We start from the raw sequence: 25,825 nt of genomic DNA on the forward strand, positions 1-25,825 counted from the left end.
TTTAAGACAATAAGTTCTTGCTTCTGGCACAAGCCCTCTGAAGGAAGGAATTTCTTTTTGTTTTCCTTTTGTTCCTCTCATGACAGTGCACAGTTTTCTGGGCCTCTTGGTTTCAGAAAAACAGGCCAGCTCTATCCAGCTATCCTTGCATGCAATCTGATTCTGGTTTGATAAATGCCTTGACAAATGCATTTGACTTGCAGTTGCTGTTCCTATTTGCAAAACTGGATTTAAAAAAAATAAACTAAGAATAATCTTCTGATAGTATCAGAAGGATGCAATGGGAGAAAGGATAGTGTGTCTCAAGAACAAGCCAGACATCATTCAGCCTGGATCAAGTTTATATGAAGATTGTGTATCAGGCCAATTTAATTTAAAAAAATGAAATAATGGCATTTGAGGAATAACTTTTCTGTAGAAAATAATGGGATGTTTCAATCATGTACTGTCAACTTTTAGGAATAATTATTTATTAGATTTATACTGTACCTTTTATCTGTAAGCTCATGGATATATTGGATATATATTGGATCTCTTTTCATTTTTCCATACCATAATCCTCTCAGGTAGGTAGTAGAGACTGAGAGAGGGGGGGGGGTTGTTGTTGTTTTTTATAATCCTATAATCCCTTGTATTGGGATGGAGTCAGGGCAACTGAATGGAGCTGAGTATTTACTGGCCAGATGCTCTATCTGACACCTATATGGAGTTCACTTCACAGCAGATATGTTCTCTTTGCACCCAAATAGAGAAACATCTGTCACTGCCTAGGATCAAAACTCTCAACTCCTGAATATGAGGCAAGTGTCTGTACCTCTAGGCTACCGTGCCACTCTTAGGTTTAGAGAAAGTAACTGTTCCTAAATCACCCAGTGATCTTCTATGGCTGAGGATAGAATTGAACCAGGGTTTCCCCAACTCTGTAACAGCATCTAACCACACTGCACCACACTGGCTCTCATAACTGATATATATGATTCTCCAGAAAAGAGTTTTGGTGAGAATACCTTTGCTGCATCATATGTTTACCCAATATTATGCATGTAAACTTTAAGTTTTGATGAGGAAATGACAGGGTTTTTAAAGCAGACAAAATGGGATATGCATGTACACACACACACACACCCCTTTATAGCACAACAGAATAACAGAGTTGGAAGGCATCTTGGGGAGGGGGGTCTTCTAATCCAACCCGGCCCTGCTCATTTGTCTGAAACCCTATACCATTTCAGAGAAATAGTTATCCAATCTCTTCTTAAAAACCTCCAGTGCTGGAGCATCCACAACTTCTGAAGACAAGTCGTTCCACTGATAAATTGTTCTAACTGTCAGGAAATTTCTCAATTCTCGGTTAATTCTCTCCTTGATTAGTTTCCATAGAAACATTAATAGAACTATTAATACTGTACCTTTATCCCATGTGTGTGTGTGTGTGTGTGTGTGTGTTGTTCTATATACTTAGAGATACAATATATAGATATTTAGATTCCTATAAAAGTGTGTGTGTATACAGCAGAGAGAGAGTGAGAAATCAGAAATATACAGAGTAAAAAAAAAATCCATTAAAACTATGTGAGAGAAAAGGATACACCAGCACCTGAGTTAGCTCTGCAGCACATTGGTGGTAGCCTGCAGAACCTGAAAAGATAGCTAGGTCTTTTCTTTGTAATGTTTTCTCATCCAAATAGCCGACAGCTCCTGTGGCTCCTGTAGAACAGTGACGTATTACAGCTTAGAGCTCCCGGGTCAGATTCCTCACCCTTCGGTGTTATCCAGTCCTGTGTTCTCAAACCTAAGCCAATTCACATTAATAGAACTCTTTCATGTGATCCAGGGGGAAAGGGATCCCATCACAGAGGAGTGAAAGGCAGTGAAGGACTTGGGAAAATGACTTCTCTCTTTCTGTTTAGTTTAAGGAAGACTCTCTTTTAGTTTAAGGAAGGAAGACTAGGTAAGTACATCCTAAATCACACTTTTATAAATCCTTGACCACAGAAAGCTTGATGCATGTTATCAACTCAAGTTTGCAGTGTTACCAAAAAAAAAAAAGACTTTGTTTTATGTTTTGTATTTCTGACTGAAACTTTCATTTTACAATCATTGTCAGACTATTTGTTTGCTAGCCCACCTGATGATCAAAGCAGAAAGTACTTTTTAATTTTTTAAAACATATATAATTGGAGTAATGGTCCCATGTGTCATAAAGTCAAATAAGAATGTTATGGTAACATGAGGTATGCTAATGTAACTGTTCCAAAGGGGTAGGATTATACCAGTGATTCTTTTTAACTTGTGAGAGACTTAAACATATTATTTATCAACTTTCAGGAGTTTATTTGTTGGCTCTCAATGTCACATAATATAGTAAAATATAAGAAAACATTTCCAACCCCAGTACTATGCTTGGTGTTTTTGATTTCCATCCATCAAAGTATGTGCTAAAAATATATGATTCTTTTTTCTTACCTTGAATACTTTAAAAATAAAAATACTGACACATTCCTGTAGTCTCTATGGCTTTTTATCCCAATATTTAAATCTCGTCATCTTGTTAATTTTGTTGTATCCTGTATTAATTGAAATAACCTCTGAAGTTTATTAAAATCAATTCCATGCAATATAGAATATTCAAACTACACTTTAAATCTTTGTATCATGGATGGAAGAAAATGATTATCCATACTTGGTGTCTTTCTCAACATTATCATTATTTTGTATTTGTTACAAATTTATATTTACCTTTCCTCCAAGGCATTAATCAGGCATTGTAACCAAGGCATTGGTTACATAAGAAGGGCAGTCCTAATTTAGACAAAGTCCTATCTAGTTTAGCTTTCAGTTTCTCAAAGTAAATAGTAACATAGATTCAGTATTTCTAGTAACCATGGCTGGCTGGGGAAGTCTGGGGAAGTCCACACATCTTAAAGTTAATAAGATTAAAAAACACTGACTTTGATAATAGTACAGATAGTTCTCGACCTACAACGGTTCATTTAGTGACTGTTCAAAATTACAACGGCACTAAAAAAAGGGACATATGACCATTTTTCACTCTTATGACCATTGCAGCATCCCCTTGGTCACACGATCAAAATTCCCTTGGCAACTGGCTCATATTTATGATAGCTACTGTGTTCCTTGGTCATGTAATAACCTTTTGTGGCCTTCTGACAAAAAAAATGTCAGTGGGGAAGCCAGATTCACTTAACAACTTTGTTGCTAACTTAACAACTGCAGTGATTCACTTAACAATTGTAGCAAGCAAGGTTGTAAAACGGGGAAAACTTATTTAACAAATGTCTCACTTAGCCATTGAGCTCAATTGTGGTCGTAAATCAAGGACAACCTGTAGTCTCCAGCAAGGCGACAATTCTTCCTTGCTGTGGTTTGTCTACATCTTGATACCCTTTGTGAACTTTACAAAAGAAAACACTGTGTTAAAGGGGGACAAATATGTATCAGCATTGATAAGTCATGTGGTAGAAAAGTATCTTCATCCAGTGCAAGTGCATGGAATGAGTCACAAGGATCATGTTACATGGAGAAGTTTTTTTTCTATACCAGGGTTTCTCAACCTTGGGAACTTTAAGGGTTGAGCTATATTCCATTGAAATGATGAATGGTGTGATGTGAAGGTGATAAGAGCCCCTAACCCCAAAAGGGATGACCTTTAACCTTCTTTGTATCAGGTAATGACTTGTGGACTTCAACACCCAGAATTCCTCAGCCATCCAGTTCCCAAGGTTGAGAAACCCCGTTCTATACTATTCTTTTACATCTTTTTCATGGATGTTTCTGGTAAGAAAAAAGATGGGAAAACATTTGAAAAACACAGAAAATGATGTGGTTAGTTTATGAAATCACTAACTGCCTCCCTTATAACATATCATGAATGAGGCAAGGGGACTGCAGAATAAAAACTCAAATTGGAAGCAACCTCTATTCTTTCAAATTGAAAACTTGAAATAATAAAAACCCATTAATAGATTATGTGTACACTTGCAAGGGTATAATACACTTTCTATAATTATTGGTTTTCATCTGGGTAAAGTACAAGACCCATTACTGATGTTTATTCAACTGACAGGTGTTAAATGATCCTTTTAAGTACTTAGACCTTGCTCATAATTTTTAAAACAATTTTATGTTTTGAAGCTAGATGAATGCCCAAGACACAGGAGTGCCATTTTGTGCACCCATTGTTAGGGGAGAAAAAGAAAAGAAAAGCAAAATCAGAAAAAAAATTAATTGAACAAAAACATAAAGATTAAAAAGGGTGACATATTTGCAAAAACCTGAATATATGACATTCTTAGCTTAAAATAACATACATTCATCATATTTAATAACAACTGATGGTTCTTTTCCCACCATTTCATCCTATCACTATTAAATAGGTTAGGCTAAAACACAATGAGAGAAAGCAGTTGTGTTTCATGAATTAGGAATTATTGCTTGGACTCTTCCAGTCCCACCCCACCCTAACTATGACAGCAAACTGCTGAGTTATGCAGTGATCTTGGTAACATCATTGGATATTCATTTTTTTTAGCATTTTATATTGTACCTCCATTTGGATGGCTGAATTATTATCAAAACATGTCAGACATGGAAACTGAATTTTTTAAAAAATATTTGAAATCCAGGAGTTTAAACCTAGCAAACTGCAAAGGGAAATAGGAAAAATAACAGAAGGAATCCTACAATTCATATGAAGTTATGTAAAAGGAGGGGAAATCAGCATGGACCTCATTTGTTGTTTTTGTTTTCTAAAAATGCTTTGTAGAATATTTTCCATGTTTGTTTATATCACTATGCATTAGGAGCAGGAATTCAATAGACTGAAACTTAAAATAGCATCTGAAATTTTAACTCTTAAGTTGCATGAAAAGTTACAAGTGGGTTACAGTTCATATCTTAATTACTGCTTTTACAAAAAGAGCACATACTAAAGATAGGAAGACAAAGAGCTAAAAATAAATTTTATTGTGAATATCCCAGAAATATTCCAGTATATCAATAAAAGCTGCACTGAATTAACTAGAACTGCAATATATTTCAGTTCTTATGTCTGTTTTATTCCAAAAGTTTAAGACATAAGAACTGAAATATATTGCAGTTCCAGTTAATTCTGACTGGATGGTGGGGAATGGCCATTTTGTTGGCACATTAAACCAATGTGCCAACAAAACAAAATTGATAAACAAAACAAAATTGATAAATTTTCTCTATCTTTTAATATTCCAACTGATTTTACAGTAAATTTATCAAAACTTCCTTATTCCTAGTAAAGGAATGGAATATGTAAAACTCCTGAAACAAACAAAAAACCTCCCATATATTATTTTAGAGGAGATAATTTATTGTAAAATCACTTCCTTTTTGAAAACAATTTTGAAAACATATTATCTAGATCATACTGAACATGTCAGTCTTCCCAGGCACATCAGACAGGAAAGACAACCAGATATGCTAATTGTACTTTATTATAAGGCTACATTAACAGAACCTTGCAAATCGGATAGTACAAATCTCCCACCATCTCTTTTACAGCCTGAGAAGTTAAGGAGGCTCTTTATGAGTCTCTTTCTCTGCCCATTATGCAGCTGTAGGCTATGCCCTTTCTTATCCGATGATTCTCTAGGCAGCCTTTCTCTCTTTCTTCCCCCACCCCTGGTCATTCCCACATACAATTAACAGAACAAGAACTGATAGGGTGAAAAATGCAAGACAATGTTGCTAATATGAACACATTTTTGAATAGCATTAAATACTGTATGAGAACATTCTGAATGTGCAATTAATAAGGCTCTTAAAGATATGTTACTACACAAACCAGATAAGTGACATCTGCATACAAAAGTACTATTTAATATGTTACTGGTGACTGCATAGTCTTGGCAAGTAGGTTTGCCATTGAACTTCTTTCCATATGTTGTAATACAAAAAATCCATTCATGCCCCTTTTTTCTTCTTTTCTTTGCAATTCCCAGTTCATGTTTGTATTTTTTCCCCTTTCTTTTGAAGAACTTTCTGTTGTAAAGCAAAAGAAACATGTCCACTGATTATCGTTTAGGATGAAGTAATGAAACCATTCTATAGAAATCATCTATAGAAAAACCCTTTATTTCATTCGGGAATCTGCACACTAGAGTTATATAGCTTTGAAAGAAATATCTTAGGCATCAGGAACACTGCTTAGCAGATCTAAAGTAAACACATTCTTTGACTAATGAAATTTCTCATGATGGACAAGTTGGGACTTGACAAGTGCTTTTCCTAATTCTGAGTTTTGATCAAGGGCAAATGAAATGGAAGATAAGATATTAGTCCTGTGTTTTCAGCAAGATTTAACACCCCACTTCAGGAATTTGGAAACCTAGCTGAAAACTGCATGTGTTCAGTTATTCCTACAACTATTTTGAACAAGGTGCTGCATAAAAACCACAAGGGGGGGTGTGAATCCTATATATTTTCACATATTATTGTCACTAGTGAATGAGTTCATCTATCAACAACAGAGCAGACCTGTGTAGGCATTGGATGCAAATGATACTGAAATTAGGGCAAACTCAGAAAACTCAAAAAGTTATAATTTTTAATCTGGCAGAAAAAAGACAATATATTTAAAATTCATGATTCAAAAGCACACACCCTTGTAATTTTACTTAAATATAAATGACAACTAAATGAAATTAGTTTTGTCTTGCCCCCACCTCTTGTCTTCTTGGAGTGTGGGTGTTGGCTTATCACTCAAGAGCCATGTGTGGTCTTTAGCCCAAAAAGCATGTACCCTTCTGATTGAAAACATATTTTCCTTAACTAGTTGTTGCATGCTGAGAAGTTCCAATCTTGCAACTTGGGGTTTTTTGTTTTGTTTTGTTACTGAATAAAACAGCTTATAGGACCAGCTTCTGTGAAAATATTTGATTTGAGGTGAATGGCAAACTTACTTGCTGTATGGTAGCTGTTTCATGTATGCACTACAATCACCACTTATGTCATCATTTTTGTAGCTTGAAGTGCTTATTGGCGAAAAATTGGAGCTGGGTAAATATCAATGGAACTGATGTAGTTAGTGCAGATGGTTTGAATTATGGCTTGGGCAAAGCAAATATTGAAGGGAAAATGTATTTTAGGGAAAACTGCCTGTGAAACATCCAAACTATAAGATTATAACTATACTGAACTACTTTCTACATGAGAATCTTATAGTTACTCACAAATCTAGAGTACGATATTTGCAGGCTGTGTTTGTCCCAGATGTCCTGAGCCAAAACTGACCATTGAACAGAAAGTTTATAGAATCTATCTTCAACAATTGCTTAACTTCTTTTAAACAGACATAAGAAAAAAAGATAATTTATTTATTAAGAGAAAGACGATGGAGCATTTTATTTTCAACACTGGCAAACTTTAACACTTGCCCAAAGTGCTTACAGAGTTCTTATTCAAGAAATAGTTATGGGAGCTCATAGCTAGCTTTTTGACCACAACAATGTGTAACATTTCTGGGAATGTAAATAAAGCCCACAACTTTCCAAGGTTACTTTAGGCTTTTGAGAAAACTATATTTAGAACCTGACATAATATATCAAGTTCTAGGCATGTCATACCAATTAAAAGTCTCCAGAACAGGGATTGCCAAATACTGGTCTCAGGGCCAAATTCATTGTCAAGTGCGGAATTTTTTAGAAACCCAACCTATAGGAATTAATGTACCCATTGTTGCCTCTATTTATGTACCTATTAATGCCACTACACACTTGAGTCTGGTTCCCCAAAATCAGTGGTGGGTTGCTACCGGTACGCCCCGGATTAGGTGAATCGGTAGTGGCAGCAGCAGGAGGTTCTGCCTGTATGTCTCTGCACATGCGCAGAAGCATTGCGCACAAGAGAGAGAGTGCACACGCCCACAAGCGAACTGATAATGACGGGATTTGAATCCCACTACTGCCCAAAATGATTTTCCCTTTCAAGCAATAAATTGTCATCTCAGAAAAAAAAAAAAAAAAAAAAAAAAACACCAGAAGCCTTATTATTCCTTCATTCCTTTCAATGACCCAAGTGGAGATCCCTGGCATCACAAACTGATTTTATCAGTTGTTTGTTTCTCCTAACAAACAGCTGAAATACCACAATATTGACCAGGATTACTACGAGACACAAAAAATACAAATGACGTTTCCCTTTCTGCTATTATTCCTGCTGGATTCTTGATTGCAACAACTCTCAGATACTTTACTTGGTAGCTTGTACCAAATTACTGGTAGAAGAATGGAAGAATGTATCACAGGTGGGATAATTTCTCAATTTGAGATCACTGGTGTGAGGGCAGCATCCATAGTGAGTCAAACAGGCAAACAATGAGACCCACAGTTTGTCCACCCATGATTTAGAATAATATATAGATAGTGATGGCAGAAAACCACTTATGTCATAATAGATGTAATAATTGAAGTCTTGGTATGTGGAAGAGAAAGTTAAATGTCAGCAACCATGAGAGGATTGAAATGTAAACTATATGTATGCATTTAATCCTATCAAACTGGCATGTAACTGCCAATTTTAGCTGCTCTATACACTATACAGAATCCTGACTTACAACTTGCTTCTGCCAGGAAAAGAAAAAAAGGAAAGCAGTATAGGTGTAAATGAATTTTTTTAATGTATGTATGTTGTGTGAATGGTCCTCAAAAAAGCTAGACATAAAAATCAGTCCAAATAATTCTTATTAATAATAGGTCAACACCGAAGACCTAAGCATTGCTCTAACCTTATATATAGATCACGTTCAGTTCTGCAAAATTGGAGACTTGGAATCTTATTTTAAAATAGGGATTTCATGGGTATAGATAATTTTAGGATTAGAGCCAATACGTCTGGCCTATTGTTGGCTCCTCTTCAGATTAAATTATTAAAGTCTGAGGATAAAGTTTCTCTATTTTTAGGAACAATTCTTCTGCAGAAGAGAAGGGTATTGTGGAAGAGATGCTTTTCTGGACAATCTGGGTATTGTTTACAAGCAGGAAATGCCACAATTAGTGCCAATATTTCAGAAAATTGGAAGAAAAAGTACTTTTCTTTTTTTGCTTTAATTTATATGCCCCCCTTCTCCGGAGACTCAGGGCGGCTTACAATGTGTTAAACAATAGCCTTCATACTTTTGTATATTTATACAAAGTCCGCTTATTGCCCCCATAATCTGGGTCCTCATTTCACCTACCTTTGAAAGGATGGAAGGCTGAGTCAACCTTGAGCCTGGTGAGATTTGAACTTGCAGTAATTGCAAGCAGCAGATGTTAATCTGTTAATAACAGTGCTCTAGTCCAGTGTACTACAGGTTCCTACAAAACGTTTATATTATTGTTACTCTGTTTTAGCAATAGAATAATTTTCATGAAACCAGCCACATTAGCTCAGAGATGAGCATGTGATAACAATATGGTAAACTGATTGGGACAAGTTTAGCAAAAGTGGACAGGAATAACAACAACAACAACAAAATTTCTCCAGTATCATTCTGAACTAAAATTAGCTCTTGTAGGAAAAGCGAGACTTACAGATTACAGTGGCTGAGATCACATATTATGTTTAGCCATAGTTTAAGTTAACCATACTTTTTGAACAAGCCACTGTTGGCTGTTTTTACTCGTTAGACTAAGCCATAAAGGAGGGTTAGTAAACAGATTTTCTAAGTTCACACAATAAGTAAATTAAAGCACAACACCCAAAATAAACTTAGTGCAACCGTATGTGAAACAGTTTTGAGCAGACATTGCTGAGTACATTTTTTTTCTCTTTATGATGATGTATCCATGATACAGCAAATTCTTCCGTATAGATTTTTCAGTGATGAATATAGAGAATATTTCTATATCAGAGGTCAGCAACCTGTGGCTCTGGAGCCGCATGTGGCTCTTTCATTCCTCTGCTGCAGCTCCCTGTCACTCAAAATATGCATCACAACAGTCAATGTGCGACACCGCCATCACATGATTTTTTGAGCTTTTCAACCCCTGGTAGGCAAACCATGGATAAATCCAAGAAAAGAAAAGTTTCAGAAGAAAACAAAACATTTAATTCAACTACATATGCTAGGTTTGTGATCACTCAAGAAATAGTCACGCACGGGAAGGGTTTTGTGGCTCCTGGTGTTTTCTTTTCTGTGGGAAACAGGTCTAAATGGCTCTTTGAGTGTTTAAGGTTGCAGACCTCTGTTCTACATGTATATTTCTGATCTAAGAAGGTAATCTGAAATAGAAAAGATTGACATATCTAGTAATAACAATTATAACAACATTTTGTCCCATCCCTTGTAAATTAGCATATTGAAAGCTGGGTAGAAGGAAAGGGACTAATTTTTTAATGTGATCAGGCTGAATTCAATTCAATATTGGCAATAAATTCTTAAATTAAACTTGAGTTCAGGGACAACCTGATCCTTAAATCTAAAACTAAATTTTTCCCTCACAGCTGCTACTTACTACCTAAGTCCATTTTGTGGATCCCAGGATGCTGTAAAAATCAGAATAGATCCCATAAACCTGAAGTCATCTCAATCCTGCTTCAAGTCCACAAATAACTTTAAAAAAGCTCTTTACTACTAAGATTTACAATAGAGTGTCTAACCTTGGCAACTTTAAGACTTGTGGACTTCAACTCCAGCCAGTCTGGGGAATTCTGGGAGTTGAATCTACAAGTCTTAAAGTTGCCAAGGTTGGACAGTCCTGATTTACAACAAATGTCCCTCAAGACTGTAATCTGTCTGGTTCCTTTCTACATTTCCTACAGTCTCTAAAATGTGGGAAATCTGAAATCACACATGTGGGGGTCAATAAATACCAATCTTAAATGTGTTTAGCTTTTGAAAACAGATATGGCCTGACCCTTTTAGCAACTTAGTTTTATGACTGAAAGATAGTAACATCAGCTATTAGTAGAACTAGAGCTGGTCTGGTATAGGAAATGTGATCCAGATTAGTTTTGTCATTAGAGTAGCAGATTAGATTTTGTTTTTGAATCACTGAAGGTTTGTGCCATCTGGGACAACAGAAGCTGGCTTTGTCCATTTCCACCTCACAAGGCTACAGCCTTTTTCTTTTAAATAACCCTCATGATCCAATTAGAAAGTGTGATAATGTTGGTTAGCAAATGACGTTAAAGCAATAAATCACAGACCACAAGGCACCTTGCTTTATTAAATGACTTGTTTTTTCTAAATGATGTACAGTGTTATTTATAGGAGGTTCTCTAAAATAACCATGCAAAACTCCTAAGTATTAAATGCCTACCGTTTTCTTTCTTTTTTTCATTCTGAAAAGATTTCTGTCTCTTTACCAGCACTCCCAAGGTAACTGCATCTTGGAAAACTGACCTTCATGGGAAACCAAAACCCATCTGTCTGTAACTTATAAAGCTCCATCCACCAGCAATCATAATTACCTCTTATTAAGCTGTCCAGGAACAGGTTCATGTAGCCATGAAATCATCTGAATGAATCAGCTATGGAGGAGGAAACTATCATCTGCATACTTGTCAGAAAGTGACTTATAGTAAAACAGCCCTAAAGTGATTCGGCCCTCGGTTAATACGGTGGCAAAGAGTGTCATCTCATTTCCTGAGCATGTCTTTCCCTAGGAATCTGTAGGACAGCTGTGTCAGACTATGGTGATAAAAATCAGAAGGTGTAGGATAGCATCTTTTCCAAGTAGCCAATTTTATGAATAGGCACAAAAGCTCACAAAAGCTTATAGCTTTCCATATAATTGGTTAGTTGGAAAGGGTGTAACTAAATTCCTTCTGATTTTGTCTCTGAAAAAAAGAAGAAGAAGAAGAAGAAGCAGCTTTGGTTTTTCTTATTCTTAGGATGTTTTCAACTTTCTTTTGGTGGCATTATATCTTGAACTTACTTGGTTGTAATAAGGTGGCATGAGATGGTGGAAATTTTCTGTCTATAGACTGTAGACTTTAACTTCTAAAATTCCCTACTCAGCCATGCTGGCTGGGGAATTCTGGGAGTTGAAATTCATAAGTCTTAAAGTTGCCAAAGTTGGACACCACTGCTCTCAAGCCTTTCTGGTTGTTCTTTCTGCCTAGGTAAAATAGCCTTCTCAATGGAAAGCATTCTTCTATGACTTTCTCTGAATATATATTAATTGACATCTGGGAAGCAGGGAAGTTGTAGACTGCTGGAAAGATAAATATACAATGAAAAAAAATGTACATATGCTACAGGGAAGTAAAATGTAGACTATCTTCGAAGATTTCTCTGCACATTCTCACTTGGAGGAGGAAAAATCAACTTCTTTCTCAAACTTGAACGGACATTCTTTTAAAAAATTGTGTTTCGAGCAATGTTCATTGATTCTATATAAAATTCTCATATTCCATATGGTTTTACTAGAGATCTTTGCCTCAGTCTAGTGGCCATGCAGATTTTTGGAACCCTGGTTTGACAGCCTTTTTTAACTTCCCCAAATCAGTGAAATAAACAAATTATTGAATTATAGTTTCCATCTAGTCAACGTGGCTAATTTGTGGTTAGAATGGTTGGAAATTATACATCCCAATGTTCTGGAAGTTGATTGCTAAAAATTAGTTTATTCCTTTAGCACAATGATGAGGCAGATCCCGAAATGAACTGGTGAGACCTGTAGTATTAAAGAAAGCTATAATTACTGTAAGTAAGTGAAGAATGCACTGTTGTTCTGGAACCAGGATAGAGATATCCTGATGTTGCTCACCATTTGATTGGAACAGCAGACAACTCCAACTCAACAGTTTCTGGAGAACCATAAGCTCATGATATTGACAATTTTCACTCTTATCATAGGAAGAAAAACAAAGCAATGAAAAACAAATTCTTATAGGGGAAAAAAAAGCAAAATTATGCGGTCTGCAAGGAGTAAGGAATACTTATTTTTTACATAAGGAATTTTAAAACTTGTGATCTTCATGACGTTTGAAGTAATGCCAACCAGAAATCTATCACTTTGTTTTCCTAAACATTCAGAGCAGGTCTATGCAAGCTAGCTTATTTAGAAATAATTCTCAGTCATGTGGGAATCAGTAATGGATAAGCAGTTCTCATAAAATTGAAGAAGGCATTAAAGTATATCCAGGGTCATACCTACTATTAAGCAATTTGTGGCATCTGAATCACATAGGTGATGGGCAGCCATGGTGATTTCTTCTGTGTTTTAGATATTTACTCCTTTTTATCACTGGGCAAAGCAGCATAGATCACATGTTCTACCTTATGTTTTCTAAGCTAGCCTCGTGGAAGAAGTGACATGGAAGAAAATTTATCCTAACAATTCTCACTCCAACAGCTTCAGGGAAGAGAGTGCCAGCTTTTTGTCATCTTAAACTGGCCATGAATGTATTACTTCCAAATATTCTGGAGCAGGTATAGGTCTGAATCTTCCTTCCACTACAGATCAGTTGTAGGTCATTGTTCTTTCAGTTATTGCTCAAACAAATGTATATGTGAATATTCATTTTATCTGCATTCTTAATTTTAGTATTTTGCAGATAAGTATAATAATTTGCCTACATGCATTTTCTAGAGGAAAAAGTCTTAAGAAGGGTAAGATAAAGCTTTTTGATTAGTAACATTTTGGACATTCTTTCTGGAAGGAGTCAAAATGAAAAGGTTGATCTGTTTAATTGATTCATATCAGGCAACGCTAGGGAGCATCTTGAGAGACAGTGACAAGGAAAGAACATGCCTGAGCATGCAAAAATCATGTGATTTGCTAGTGGATTTTCTTTTCAAATAAAATATCACTCCCCAGATCAATGGAGTTGTATAGTTGCAATTTTGTTTCTACAAATTGTGCTATGTTTGCAGGCACATGTCTGGTACAGCTTCAGTGTATTACATTACTGATTAGAGAGAGAGAAAGAAAGAACCAAATCATCTGAACCATACTTTGCAAGAAGTAAACCATATTGTACCAAAATCTGCACAGTGTTTTATTCTACATAGCACTACAGCTACTGTATGTATATTTTAAACTGCGATTGGTTTTGTTTATATTTAATGCTAAGACATAAACCATGGCTTAAAATCACAGTGGCTGCTAGGTTCATTGTTAAATTAAATATAAACAAAATGTACACTTTTTGCTTTTCAGTGAGGTATAAATCACGTCACTGAAGAATCATAGTAAATCTCTTGGTGTAAAACACGGAGTTGCAGTTAAATCTCTTGACTGACTAAGAGAAGGAGGTTTCACTGGATTGCCTCTTTCATTTGAATGGACAACATAGGGATTTGGTAATAGTTTTTAAGATATGAATGGCAGTATTTTAACCTCTCCCCCCCCCCATTTTAACTGAAAAATCACACTACCAAAATTCAGTCAATAGGCTGCTTACTTTTGGCTGTATAATCCCAGGGATTATAAATGCACACCCATGACACGTGGGTTCCCCTCCCAGTCTGCAAATCTCTGTTGGCTGGTTCTTCAAGCAAGATTTGTCCAGATTCCATGTATTCATTAGTGCTGATGTTAAATGTTATTAATAGCTATTAAGTCACCAAGTAAAGCAGGTGCCATGCTTTTTGCATCAGCACATTTCAGTGAGTTTCTGGCTTTTATATTCCATCTTTCCAATGTGACTCACCAGGAAGTCAATTCCAGCAGAAAAAATAAGGTTTGACAAAAGCAAGCAAAACAAAAGATAATCATTTTTGAAGGGATTGCCGAATTCATTAAAAGAAAAACAAATCCATGCACAACCTAGTCATTCAACTAGCTTTCAAATTATTATTTACTTTCCACAAATGCCTACAGCTGAAACATGACCTGGTTAGATTGATTTCTTGAAACTCTTTCTCTTTTTGTACTTGTTCTTCAAGTACCAAACTGCAATCCAGAAGACATGGGTGTAAATTCTCTGAATGCAGCAGCCTTAGAAACAAATTTTAGCTGGTCTTCCATTTTTGTCCGTGCTATAATGAACAGGAGATATAATGGCCTGTGTAAAATAAAGCTCCAGTCTTTTCTTATTAAACAGCTCACAGTTCTTAGATATATAGTGTTTATGGCCGTAGGAGAGTCTTCCTTTGTCCATCTCAGTGTAGTTAAAAGTAATTTGCCAGTAATTTCAGAGGTATTTTTAAAGTAAAAATATAGGAAATAACCAAATATCCTGGCTCATTTTCTGTAGCTCCAACACATGAATGATATTTCTCACTTTTATTTTTATTTAACAATTATTGAGTGTGTTAACTGATTCTAGTCTGTACCTGGGGTGGAGTCAGCATCTTTGCTCAACAGGTTATGCTTAATTGAAGGTGGGTCATTTAAATGAAGGGTAAATGCATGTGATTCAGAGCACTGAAGGAAAACAGATAGAACTGGCTGAAGCATTATAACTGGAAAAGAGTGAAGCGCTTGAATTCCAGAAAGGATCCAGATTATATCTCCCCCCCTCACATGTAAGTGTACTAAAATTTCTTATGAGATCAATTTTTCTAATGGTTTCAGATTTAGATGAGCATTATTTAGGAAAGAGAGTGCTTACATGGTTTTAATTATATAAAACCAGCATGCTTCAAAAGTGTCCTGTCTAAAACTTAGAATGGGAAACTAAAATTGATCGCTATATATGTAAATTAAAAGAATAGCAATATTCTAATTCTAGTGTGTTAGAATATGACTGAAAGAGTCCAAAGGATTTTACATTGCAAGATGGACTGCAAGGAACTGAACAGAGAAAATATTCTCAGAAATGAACAGTAGCTATTTGTATTACTATTTTTATTATAGATCTTAAATGTTTACTCCAAAATAAATATTTCTGTGTGTGTCTGATACTAGCATAGCTTTGACTGGGTTCAATCATCATAATGTTTGTTTTGGATATAGCTGCCTTCTCCAACCTAGAAGTATAGGAGGTAAGCCATGATTTCTACCTGATAGAAATGTATTAACTCAGCCTTTTATAGTTTATTTACCAAATGACAGTCTCATTTTAACCAGATTATACTATATGCACATACAAAGTTTTTCTTTTTTTTTTATTGAAAAGTTTTTCAACAATTTTCCCCAACCCCTTTTCTCACCCCCCCCCCACCCCCACCAACCCCTATCCCCCCTCCCCCCCCGACTTCCCAGAGCAAAATACAAGGTATTTCAGTTAACAATTAAACTAACAAACCCCCCCTTAGCACCTTAACTCCACCATAGGTAACGTAATTTTAAGATTTAACATTAATTCATAAGCTATTTGATATTTTCTAGTCTGATACTTATTTTGAATATAATCAATCCATCTTCTCCATTCCAATATATATCTTTCTTGAGTATAATCCTTCAAATATGCTGAAATTTTTGCCATTTCAGCTTAATTAGCAACTTTCAATATCCACTCCTCAATAGTAGGCAAAAAATCCTTCTTCCAATGTTGCATTATCAACAGCCTTGCTGCTGTTATTAAATCAATTTAGTCTCTGATGCTGTACAATCCGTGGTTATACCCAATAAAAACAATTGCGGAGTAAATTTCAATCTTCTTTTCAGGATACAAAGTTTTTCAAGTTGATCTGGTATTATCTGTTTTTGTATTTTAAGAGATAAAGACCTTAATCAGATATAAAAGCACAAATATACTTTAATTTACACAAAGTGAGCTGGAATGTAATTTAAACAGATGTGTGTAGTTTATTCCAATTTAAACTGAATTTAGTTCCATACAATTTGATAATTTGAACCAATTTGTAAAATCAGATTGATTCAGTTTTACAAATCAATTAAATTAAGAGCTTTTACGTTGATAATTTAAATTGGTGATCCAATTTATGAAGTTGATACCTAATTGCTTTCAAATGAAAACCCTGAAATGAAGCTTTATACCGCTTTAATATTTAGGGTACGAAAGGATCATTATATGAACTATGATCTCCTAAACTTGGCAGGTTACTAGATCAGAAATATTATTTCACACAGTTTAACTACAGAAGTTTAACAAATTTAAGTTCTATAAATTAAAAAAGAAAAACAGGCTTAAAACATGATTTACTAAACCAAGTACAAATCTTCCTCCCTCATCTCATCATACAACTGAATATGAAAACTGGTTTAGTCTCAAATTCGACACTATGCAACTAGGCTGTTGTTGTTGTTGTTTTACATGAAAGCAAAATGGTTCACAATGACTCATCATGAACAATCTAAATTGTGACAATGCCCAATTATTTAGATAAGAGAGAAATTCAATGACGTAGAAGTTGTAGACTTGCCACTCCCAGGTTACCAAATCTGACTGACTGCTAAATGGCAACAAGGAGATACAAAAAACTCTATTTGCTACCATATTTGTACCTCAGAGACAGTATACCGCTTGTCAGTTATAATGCAGTAACATATACACTGACAGCCACTTTGGTGCAATGTTTAAGGCATCAGGCTAGAAGCTGGGAGACCGTGAGTTCTAGTTCTGCTGTAGGCATAAAGCCAGCTGGATGATGCTGGGCTAGTTTCACGCCACTTTCTCTCAGTATAAGAAGGGAGCAATGGCAATAATTTCTAAAAAAACCTTACCAAGAAAATGGCAAAGACTTTTCCAGGCAATCTATGAGAAACAATTGAACAAAAGAAAAAACAACAATACATTCGGTAGGTTACTACTAGCAGAAGCTGTAAATCACTAAAATACCTGACCGCAGAAGTAACAAGAACCAAGGGTACTTTCGCTACCTATTCCCCAAGAAACACTTAGTTGAAGAAGCTGCTGCAGAGATGTGGAAAGAGAAACTTCCAAAAGATCATAAAATGGATGAGAGAAAATACAAACTTCTCATCCAATATATTCTTCTCTCACACATAATTAGATCTGACACTGTCACATTGCAGTTGTATAATCTTTATACAAAACTAAAATGAAACAAATATCTTCCAGGCTGAAAGTGTATCCATGCTTCACTTGGGAGCAAGATCAATGCTGGGTAGTTGAATATGTTCTCAATAAACAAAATTACACTGTAATGCAGTAAGCCCTGAATTTCAGCCTCGGGCAAAGGTGGAGAAGTTTCTTGTTAACATTCTAAAGCATGGCAACATAGTGAATGATGTAAAATATACAGTAAGAGATCAACTTTAATCATCAACTTCATACATATTCATAGATCACGTGGGAATGAATTAGATGCTGAAGTTTTGGCTCTGGTTGAAATAAAAGATGAAGTAATCATTTAGCACATAAGAGACCTATACTGTATGTTTATGTGCATGATCTGGTTCATATACTGCATTTAACCATAGCTTCTTTAATTATGGTTTGCTGAATGAACCATAATTGGCTAGATTCACATATCTTTTGATGAGATAATTGACTTGATTCCCCAAAACTTATCTATGGACTAGATTTAACTCTTTAATGCTAATAATAATAATATGTTACGGCTTCTTTCAGATCTGTGAACAGTTTTGTTGCTCACTTTTATTGCTTAGGAATTATAGTAATGTGCCATAGATTTCTTTTCTGTCAGATTCAGACCCTCTGGATTAAATATTTAATAGTGAAATTTAAAATAGGAGGAATGGCAGCAGTATTATCAATATGCGAGCTAGTATGGCAGTGTGAATTCTATATTTGATTTTTGTTCACAAATAGCTCAACAAAGCATGTGACCAAAGAACTCAAGAACAATCATATGCTTTGACTATTCTCTAATCTAGTGGGCCCTCAATATAGCATCCATGGCTGGCACATACGTACTTTTTTTGTTCACTTAATCTCTCTGTCCCCCCCCTCCCCGATTTTGTATTTTTTCCAAAATTCTATTTGAATTAAGTGGAAAGGTGAAATGTTGCAGAGTGTCCTGTTTCTGTCCTGTTTCAATTATACATGTACACACATAGTTGCAAAAGAAATTATTAGTTTACTCAAGGTAATAGCGGACAAGGAAAACAAACCCAAAGGCTTGTCTGAATGGTTTTGCCTTTAACAGGACCACATAGAACGATAGTCCAGATTCAGTCCAATGTTCCAAGAGCTGGGTCAGGATTGTTAGCCAGTCCAGTCTTTGGCAAGCGGAATCTACATGAGCATAACTCAAGAGCTATTGATCAGATAATGGATATTAAAGAGGGATCATGTGGTCAAAGTTGCTTCATAAATTGGATCACAGCAAATGTATTGTTTGGCAGGAAGTCACATAGCCTAACCCTCATATAATTTTAAAGCTATAGATTATTAAAATCATGCTAATAAGTGAGTATCAACAGAATCAGCTAGGTATGAATCATGTCAACATAAAAAGTTATAGTTTTTTCTATGTGGTCATAAAAATCTATCTTTATTTAATGAACCATTCAAGGCTTGAATATTTTTTTAAAAAGTTAAGATAAGCCCAGATTTTGGGTGTGGTAGAAGTCTGTGGAATTTGGAATCATGGAAGCATGGTTTCCATGTTAAATTTAATTATGACTGAATTTGTATTTCAAATATGAGGCTGTTTCAAATTCCGAGACATATTCATACTATTTCAATGGCCATTCTCCCAACTCTTGAATGCATATCACCTTACTGCTATATCGAACTTATCTATATGTATATTGTGCACTGGTTACAGACTTCAATACCTGGAAAACCTCAGTTTCCCACAAACTTGTTATCAGAAGCAATTTCCAGCTATTGTGTCTGGCTGTTCCAACTGATACTGAACAAGAAAAATTGCAGACAATAATTCAAGAGAGTTTTGATAAGCTAGATTTGGCTTTTTTTGCAAAAACAAGAACTAAAATAACTGTTATGAACAAGTATAACAGAATGTAAGGTTCTTGACCTATATAAACAATCAAATTAAAATTTTGTTATATTGCATAAATAGGAGAAAAAGCACATCTCACTTTGGAATGGAAGGAACCATGTGTATTGTTATTGTAATGGACCAGTTTGGTCTTAGCTTCCAGTCTTGTCCAATCTATCCTTTGCATTTTGGCAATGACAGATGTAGCAAAAAAGCTGCATAATAACAGAGATGGCTTAAGACATTGCGTTGCCTGGAGTCCATACTGGCAAGGGGTCATGTCAAAAAATCTTGCCAAACTATTCATTTAAGATTCCAACTTTCATCTATTTCCCCTTTGTAGTGTTGTCAAAAGTATGTCACTTCACTATATTCCCCAATAGAGCTGATCAAGTAGAGTTGTGAGAAGGATACATGATGATAGTCTTTGTTGTATGGGGGAGGGGGGGCTTATATTAATTTTGCAATAAAGGGGAAACTTGTTTTGAAATGATGTGGGCCCATCTTTCTTCTTTTTTGTTTTGACTCTAAATCCTCAGCATAGTCACAAGTCTAAAAGTGTCTCTGATTGCTGCGCTCTGCAGTATGGGGCTAAGGAAACAAGAACTTCAAAACTATGATTGGCAGAAGTTAAATCTGTAATTTAAAGCTATCTTTTCAAGCACATACCTGCTAGGCTTGGGGAAAATTTCTATGGAAAGGGAGGTTCAGGGAGGCACAAAGCAGGTTATTTTCTTCTTGGGTTGCTATTTTCCCTCACTATTGGAAAATCCCTGATGACTGTTTGTTTCTTTCAGCTGATATTCTTAATGCAAAAGTTGACTCTGATATTTTCCTGTTGAAATGGGTAATGAAAACAGCAGCCAAGAAAGTCAGGTGAGTACAGAAAACATTTTCTTAAAGTTACTAAATGTTATAAATTAAAGGACAAGATTCATAATGGATAAACAAATACCATTTGTGTGAGTGGAGTGAAGAGAGGACAAATTGTTTTTCTGTTTATGCAAAAGTTCCTAATATAGAAGGCAGAGATCTATATCACCAAACTATGTGTGCCAAAAAGACGAGTTAGTAATTTTTGAACTCTGAAAAGAAAAATAATTCAGAAAATACTAGAAATGTCCCATGCTATGATTCGGGCAGTTTAGGGTAGAGTAATATTCAACAGATGGAGGAGAAGGATTACTGGTTTGGAAATATTTTGGATCATCTTCAAGATTCTAAGTAATATATAGCCAGCAAGATACAGGTAGTCCTCAATTTATGATTACAATTGAGCCCAACATTTCTGTTGCAAAGCGAGACATTTGTTAAGTGAGTTTTGCTCCATTTAGCAACCTTTCTTGCTACAACTGTTGAGTGAATCACTGCAGTTGTTAAGTTAGTAACATGGCTGTTAAGTGAATATGGCTTCTCCATTGAATTTTCTTGTCAGAAGGTTACAGAAGGTGATCACATGACTCCAGGACACTGTAATTGTCATAAATATGAATCAGTTGCCAAGCATCTGAATTTTGATCACATGACCTTGGGGATGCTGCAATGGTTGTTCAGTGTGAAAAAGAGTCATAAGCCACTTTTTTCAGTGCTCTTGTAGCTTTGACGGTCATTACATAAAGTGTTGTAAGTCAAGGATTACCTATATTAGTCAGCCTGGATCTGGTAAGAGGGAATCAGATCTTTAGAAAAAAAGAGTTGTAGAATGGGTGATGAATATTCCTTGCTCTGTCCCATCAACTCTTAACATTATTTTGCTGACCTACCCTTTTCACTTTGCAGTTTGCGTACTCCTACATCTCAAATGGTGTATGTTTTCTCCACCCATCAGATTCTGTAACTGGATTTTCTATGTCAAGTATGTAGGAGAAATTAAGAAAACTGTACAGTTTTACTGATCTTTCTTTCACACCCACATATAACCACACAGAGTGCTTCAAAAATTTTTTTAGAGAATGTGAAAAATGCTGAGAATTGCCCGAGTCTTTGTCATCTGTAAAGATTTGATATGTTTTCACATTTTTTAAAGGTATTAGTAATACTTTGGGATTCTCTAAGGAGCAAAATGTGTGCTTCCTATATTCTATAATGTTGACAGTGAAAATATTGGACCTGAACCTTTTAAAGGAGGAAGAACACAAAACATAGTTAATTGTTAATTGTTTCAAGAATACAAAGCATGGCAAAGTTGCTGTGAACTTAAATTATTACCCACACTGCAAATTGCATCAAAGCATTGGTTATGCATTATTGAGCAGGACTGGTTCTTTTACAAAGATTAATGAGTTAGGTTAGTAAGCTTAGTAAGTTGCTTCATAGACTCTGTAGCTTCAGGTTGCTACAGAGTCATTTGCTGATATGGACAGGTATAGAAATCAAATGAATAATTAAATACTGTACATACATGCACACATACATACATAAATGCTGGAAAAATTAATGGTGTGTTTAGAAAATATTGCAGTGCACTAGAAGCTTTGCCAATCTCTGCAACACAACTTCATCCTAAAATTTAGTATTATTTAAACTATAGTATATTGTAGAAAATTAAGTTACGGTTGGCATGAATTTGGGAAGTCGTTTGCCATTGCTTTTTCCCTAGAGTTGAGAGAGAGTGACTGGCCCAAAATAACCCAGTTATTAAATCTACTTGCAAAAAAACTTCTCATTATCAATCAATATCAGTGAAACGCAAACTCTTGACTAAAACAATTTCAGAATTACTCTAATTGCTAATATACGACAATAACTGTATTGTCTGCTGCAAACAACAATCATGTAACACTTTGTTCGCAAACTATTACTTAGATAACCATTTATCTACAGAGGTACAGACTGTTTGACTACAAAGCAGTATGGCCTATTCAGGGGATGCGTTTTAACAACTGTCTTGTGTTTGTAGCTGGCTACTTTAGCAATTGTTTCTGAAATCAGACTCCTGACACCAGGGGAATGTCCTTTGGTCAACTTCCCAGTGTTCACTTTCAACCACTTATGGAGGAAGTGAGTCCTTCAGAATGAGGACACTGATGTATTTAACAGATGAAGGTTTATGTCTGTGCCAAACAGATTGCTCTGTCTGAGTAGCACAAAAGTACAATGGGAGATGAAGGGGGGGAAAAAACCCCTAAGGTCCAGGGCTTCATCTGCCTGTTAGCACAGTGTTATTAGGAATGGAAACTTGGTGTAATTCATCTAAACTGACTTCCAGCCAAGACTCAGAACTATATCATGTTGCAACAACTGCCTTAAAAGGCTCTGTGTTTATAATGAGGAAAGTACTGCAGGAAAAAGACTACTGGGGGATGGGTGGGAGAAAGGATAGAGAGAGAAAGGACCTCTGTTAACTTGAAGCAATTAAAAATGGTTGCTAATACTCCCACCCATCCTTCAGGGCTTTCCAAAGGCAAAACTTAAGTTCAAAACCTTTGCTTTTTTCCCCTCCCTTTTCTAAATGACAATTAAATCCTTGATGATTAACAGGAAAATTTCAGGGAGGTTTGCCATTCTATACACTGACATTGTCTTAACAATGACATGACAAGAATTACAAACTTAACTTTTGATGGATAAAAGCTTATGCTGTTGAATACTATTTAACAGAATTTGTTCCAATTCACTAGTAGATTTTATCAGCAAGATTCCTGCTCTCTTTGCCTGTGAGGTTATTTCTATTTAATAATAATAAAAAAACTTTGAGGAAAATTTGTTTTGAGTATTTGGATTGTTTGTGCTTATTTTATTCTCGTTCTCAAAAGGATAGATTGAACATTACAACAATTTATTTATTTTCTTTATAAAATAAGAATACATTTAATATTACTGCACTGCAGGTATAAAACAATGGTAGTATAAATATTAATTCTGGGAATTATTATGTACTCTTTAATGTAATGTTTTTATTCGTGCTTTTGAGATTATGAAAACATGTAATCATGTTTTCTTAATCCAGTTTTCTAAGTTCACATATTAGAGTGAATAATAAAAGTAGCTACATGGGGTGAATCTTTACAGCATATTAAACTAAAATATTTACATTTTGAGTGCTACCATTTCCTATATATGTATTATGTGTATATACGTGCATTGTTTCTGTGTCTCTCATAAATTTATGAAAATTGAGTAGTGAATGGAAATGTTCTATTTGCCTACCACTGGGCCTGCCCAACCAACAGGCAATCTTCATAAGTGTCCCCAATCATGGTCAACCAGGGTTGTAATAGTAAATCCAAAAGAAAAAAAATATGACTTCCCCTTTCTGCAATCTGAAGAACATTCTAGTATCTTTTAACCCAGTATCTGGTAGAATCTAGAGAGGTCAATCATTATATTCCAAGGCATATTATGAGCTTACAATCATACCTATAAAATACAATTTGGCATACACGTCGCAAATTGCTTAAAATACTATTAATTTTATTAAGAACTTGCAATAGCAATGAAAAACAAGGGATAGGTGTTAGTCTTAAAGAAAGAGATTAGCTTCAGAAGTATAAACAAAGGCAAGATACCAGTAGGTAGATCCATGTAAAATGTGATTAAATAAAGTTATCTTTGGAAGAAACAGAGCACTTACTTTGAGCAGAAAATAAAATCAGATTTAATGCTACTCTATGTATATTTATATACATATGTATACACATACATATGTGTGTGTGTGTGTGTGTGTATGTGTGTGTGTGTGTGTATCTATATATACAACACAATGCAAATTTAAAAATTCTGTCCTTTCCTCAGCAATCTGATTTTTCCAAAGAAATTCAAAAGAACCCAACTTTCCAATAAATTTTTCTTTTCTATTTCATCTCAAGGAAAAGGAAAATGTTTTTGGTCATAAATTTAACAAACCAACTTTTATAGACATATTACTAGCGGGACAAAGATTAACCTAATAGGTTGGTTTTAGATATCTTATGATCTAATGGAATTTTTTCATAAGTTTTCATTACTAGAGGTACCTGTTACCTAAGAGATCTGTGTATAATATAATCACACATACAATAATTGAAGAATACAGAATAAATGAAAGAAACTATTCTTTCAGATCACTCTCTAAAACTTCATTTAAGACAGTAATGTAATATTAGCTTCAATCATCAATGCTTGCATTTTCACTCTTGAATGATTTCTTGCAACTTAAAACATTCATACTCCAAAACCTAAATGTGCTTAGAATTAAAATGTGTTAGTGCAATTTCATATCTGTCTTCTCTTCTAATTTTAAAATGATGCCAACTATTTCAGTCTAATTAAAATACAAGTACAGAACATAATTGTCTGTTATAGATGGGTAACATTTTAGAGTTTGGGAGCTGCAGACAATCTATCATCCTTCCAGGTGACAAAGGAAGCTGTCCAGTATCATGCTGTTGGCTCTGCAATGTGGGAGGGTGATTATTTTCAGTCTAATTTTGGAGTTCCTTAGGATTTTAAATGTTGGGATGAGAGTGATGAACTAGCAAACTTCATATTCACTCTAGTCCTTGAAACCTTAAATGTGGACTAAACCTTCTGTTTTAAGGGTAGGGATGTTTTCCATACTTAGAGTTATATAAGAGAAAGGGAGAAATTACCTGCAGATTACTAGTCTGCCATAAATTTAGAAGTCCTTAGTCCATGGTTCTCAAACAATCGTGTTTTAGTTCATAGACAATATGACACTAAATGAAAGCAAAGCAAACCACATAATGGCTGAATACAATATAGGAGATTAAACACATCCTCTAGTTGGGTGTCTTTATCTCTACATGGTAATATCCATGTAATTATCTTGACAACCATTCAGAAGAGGTTAGCTATTGTATTTTTCCATAAAGGCTGTTTGCCTTTCTAGTCTGATTTACAGCTCTGGAATTTCCTGGTAGTCTTTCATCTCTAACTAAACTCAACTTGTTTAGCTTTAAAGCACAGAGAAGGTAGACTATGGTCACCTGCCATTCGCAACTGGATTGCACGTAGTCAAAATTATTGTTGTTTGGTATGGTTTAGAAAATAGTAAGCTATATTGAAAGGGGAAAATTCCAATCAAATGCTCCTCAGATACCTTGCTGTCAAAAATGTATA

The 25,825-nt window shown here is 35.2% G+C and overlaps 1 protein-coding gene across 5 annotated transcripts in view; it reads left to right on the forward strand.

Moving 5' to 3' along the window:
- The first annotated feature begins 1,872 nt into the window (after nucleotides 1-1,872).
- The window catches only part of TACC2 (transforming acidic coiled-coil containing protein 2), a 169,213-nt gene continuing 145,260 nt past the window's right edge, over nucleotides 1,873-25,825 (forward strand). For 2 of the 5 annotated variants that reach the window (XM_034436372.3, XM_034436374.3), the window contains exons 1-2: nucleotides 15,310-15,451; nucleotides 20,563-20,641. In XM_034436372.3, coding sequence (XP_034292263.2) covers nucleotides 20,609-20,641 — 33 coding nt within the window. In that variant the 5' untranslated portion in view covers nucleotides 15,310-15,451; nucleotides 20,563-20,608. Of the gene's footprint in view, nucleotides 1,952-15,309; nucleotides 15,452-20,562; nucleotides 20,642-25,825 lie in introns of those variants that run through there. The other 3 variants (XM_087872970.1, XM_087872971.1, XM_087872969.1) reach the window with 2 other exon arrangements.

The sequence above is a fragment of the Pantherophis guttatus genome, chromosome 6 (genome assembly GCF_059756535.1).
Source record: "Pantherophis guttatus breed Tessera chromosome 6, ASM5975653v1, whole genome shotgun sequence".
Classification (NCBI taxonomy): Eukaryota; Metazoa; Chordata; class Lepidosauria; order Squamata; family Colubridae; genus Pantherophis; species Pantherophis guttatus.